Source organism: Suricata suricatta, chromosome 17, assembly GCF_006229205.1.
Source record: "Suricata suricatta isolate VVHF042 chromosome 17, meerkat_22Aug2017_6uvM2_HiC, whole genome shotgun sequence".
Classification (NCBI taxonomy): domain Eukaryota; kingdom Metazoa; phylum Chordata; class Mammalia; order Carnivora; family Herpestidae; genus Suricata; species Suricata suricatta.
In genome coordinates, this window is record NC_043716.1 from 57,210,124 (window position 1) to 57,212,820 (window position 2,697).

Consider the following 2,697-nt stretch of genomic DNA (forward strand, 5'->3'; position numbering starts at 1 on the left):
GGGCTTCGCTGGGGGCACGTGACCAAGCACAGACTCCCAGGGGGAGCCTGGAGGGACGACCATCCTCCTCCCTGTGACACGGCTCATCACCCAGGCCGGTCTGGTAGCTGTGATGGGGCCTCCCCGCCCTCCCTGTTGTCCTGGCCTTGAGGCTGCTGGCTCTCGGCTCTCGCGTCCCTGCGGCCCCGCGAGGCGCTGGGCCACTGCCCTGTCTCCCCACCCCGCCCAGGGCCCTGGTCAGGGCGCGGGGGAAGCGCCCCTTTGTGATCTCCCGCTCAACCTTCGCGGGCCACGGCCGGTACGCGGGCCACTGGACAGGGGACGTGAGCAGCAGCTGGGAGCATCTGTCGTACTCTGTGCCAGGTGAGAGCCTGTCGGGGGGCTGCCCAGAGGGGAGCCTGGGTCCAGAGGGGGGCGGGCCCAGACCTGCGCCCCAGCTCGGCTCAGCTCAGGGAGATGCTCCTGGAAAGCACCTGTGGCGCCGCGCCACGCCGGTGGGCAGTGACGGGCCTCCCAAGTGTCCCCATCTCCGACTCCCCCCAGCCACTGCCTGCAAAGCAGATTCTGTCCTCCCGTGGGTCCCTTCTGTGACCACGCCCTGCCTGAGCCCAGCCTGCAGGCGCCATCTGCCCCCCCTGCAGAGAGGCATTGTGATCTGAGTTCTCCAGCGCTCTGCGCTGCTGACGAGTTAGGCACAGACAGGCTCAGGAGCTCAGGGAGGGGCCGGGTGACCTCCCAGGGCCACCACATGGACAGCCGAGGGGATCCGCCACCAAGCCCCCGGCCCGCAAGCTCCCCAGCAGTGGTGTCGGTGCTGGCAGCGGGTGCATGTGCAGAGCCTGGGCCGTGGGGACGCGCGGGCGGGCACTCTCCGGGAGGAGCCCCCTCCTCCTTCCAGAAGTCGCTCTACCCACAGGGACCTGGGGCTCTGACCTTCCCCGGGGGCAGGTGCGGCCGCCAGTCCTGCAAGCCGGTCTCTGAACACCCCGTCCCCCACCTGAGCGGCAGGTCCCTGGCTGACCGTGGGCTTCGGTTTCGGTGTGCACTGATCATGGCCGGCAGAGGTCACGCAGGCCCCTGGACCTGCTGCAGCCCAGACAAGTGTCCCCCACGGCCCCAGGCGAGGTTCTGGCCACCAAGGAGACACCAAGGGGAGGGACGGCCTGGCGAGGCCTGGCCCTGCTGAGCAGTGGTGGGGCGGACACGGGGCAACGTGGCCTGGAACCCACCCGAGCCTTCAGCAACCGCGGGGGCTCACTGTGCCCCCGGAGTGCAGGTCCCACGACAGCGCGGAAGGCAGTGGTCCTGGAAGGGCGTGCGCAGAGCCCCATGGGGACTCCTCCCCCGCCTTCCCCAGTTCCTGGGACTTGCCCACCGTCCTTGGCGTCCTTAGCTTGGGGCTGCGTCACTTCACTCGGCCTTCTCCCCCATATCTGTCCTCACATCTGGGGTTTCTGCTTACACGGTTGGCAGGCCTACTGGATCAGGACCCACTCTGTGACCCCTTCATAACCGTATCTGCAGAGACCCTCTTTTTTCCAATGTTTTTATTTTATCTTTGAGAGAGAGAGACAGAAAGTGAATGGAGGAGAGAGAGAGAGAGGGGACAGAATCCAGAGCAGCTCTGGGCTCTGAGCTGTCAGCACAGAGCCCGACATGGGGCTCGAACTCACTGACTACGAGATCATGCCCTGAGCTGAAGTCAGATGCGTAACCGACAGAGACACCCCTGCAGAGCCTCTCTTTCCAAATCAGGTCACCTCACGAACCAGTACAGAGGGTTAGGACTCCCACATACATACCTTCACGGCAGGGGGACACAGTTCAACCCCAAGGAGCTGCTGTGCCCAGCTGACCCCACGAGTCAGTCCCCAGGGCACTTGTGGCCACACGCGGGCGCCGCCAGGGCCAGTGTGGTTCTGACTGCCCAGCGGGGGCCGGTGGGTAGATGTCTGCCGGGCTCCAGGGCCCTGAATGGGACCTGCTCTGGCAGCCTGAGCCCCAGCCCGACCCTGCCCTCCCAGAAATCCTGCTCTTCAACCTGCTGGGGGTGCCGCTGGTCGGGGCCGACGTGTGTGGCTTCCAGGGCAACACGTCGGAGGAGCTGTGTGTGCGCTGGACCCAGCTCGGCGCCTTCTACCCCTTCATGCGGAACCACAACGACCACGACAGCCTGGTAGGGGCCTGGGTGGGGGGGTCTGCCTCCAGGGGTCCCACTGTGCATCTGCCCTACCGGCCGAGTCAGCAAGGCCCTGGGGCCTCGGGGCCCCAGAGCCAGGTGCTCCCGCCTCCCCTCTGCAGCCTCAGGAGCTGTACCGCTTCAGCGAGACGGCGCAGCGAGCCATGAGGACGGCCCTGGTCCTGCGGTACATGCTGCTCCCTCACCTGTACACGCTGTTCCACCGGGCCCACGTGGCGGGCGAGACCGTGGCCCGGCCCCTCTTCCTGGAGTGAGTGCCCGCGTCGGGGGGGGGGGGCCCTCTGCACGCACGCCCGCGCCCCTCCCCTCCCCCCGCATGAGAGAGCGGCTCAGGGCCGGCGCCCCAGGCTTGAGAACACGGCGTCCACACCGGGCCTGCCGGGTGGTGACAAGGTACAGAACCATGCGACGGGATGAGGGACCCCGCTGCTGTCCCCCAGGTAGGACTCGGATACGTCGACGGGTGCCGTGCAGTTAGTCAAGTGCCACCCGCAGTC

General features: G+C 67.2%; 1 protein-coding gene across 1 annotated transcript in view; it reads right to left on the reverse strand.

Moving 5' to 3' along the window:
• Positions 1-2,529: 2,529 nt before the first annotated feature.
• GAA (glucosidase alpha, acid) overlaps positions 2,530-2,697 on the reverse strand; it is a 5,049-nt gene continuing 4,881 nt past the window's right edge. The window contains exon 7 of the mRNA XM_029927126.1: positions 2,530-2,575. Within this exon, the coding sequence (XP_029782986.1) occupies positions 2,530-2,575 (46 nt within the window). The remainder of the gene's footprint in view (positions 2,576-2,697) is intronic.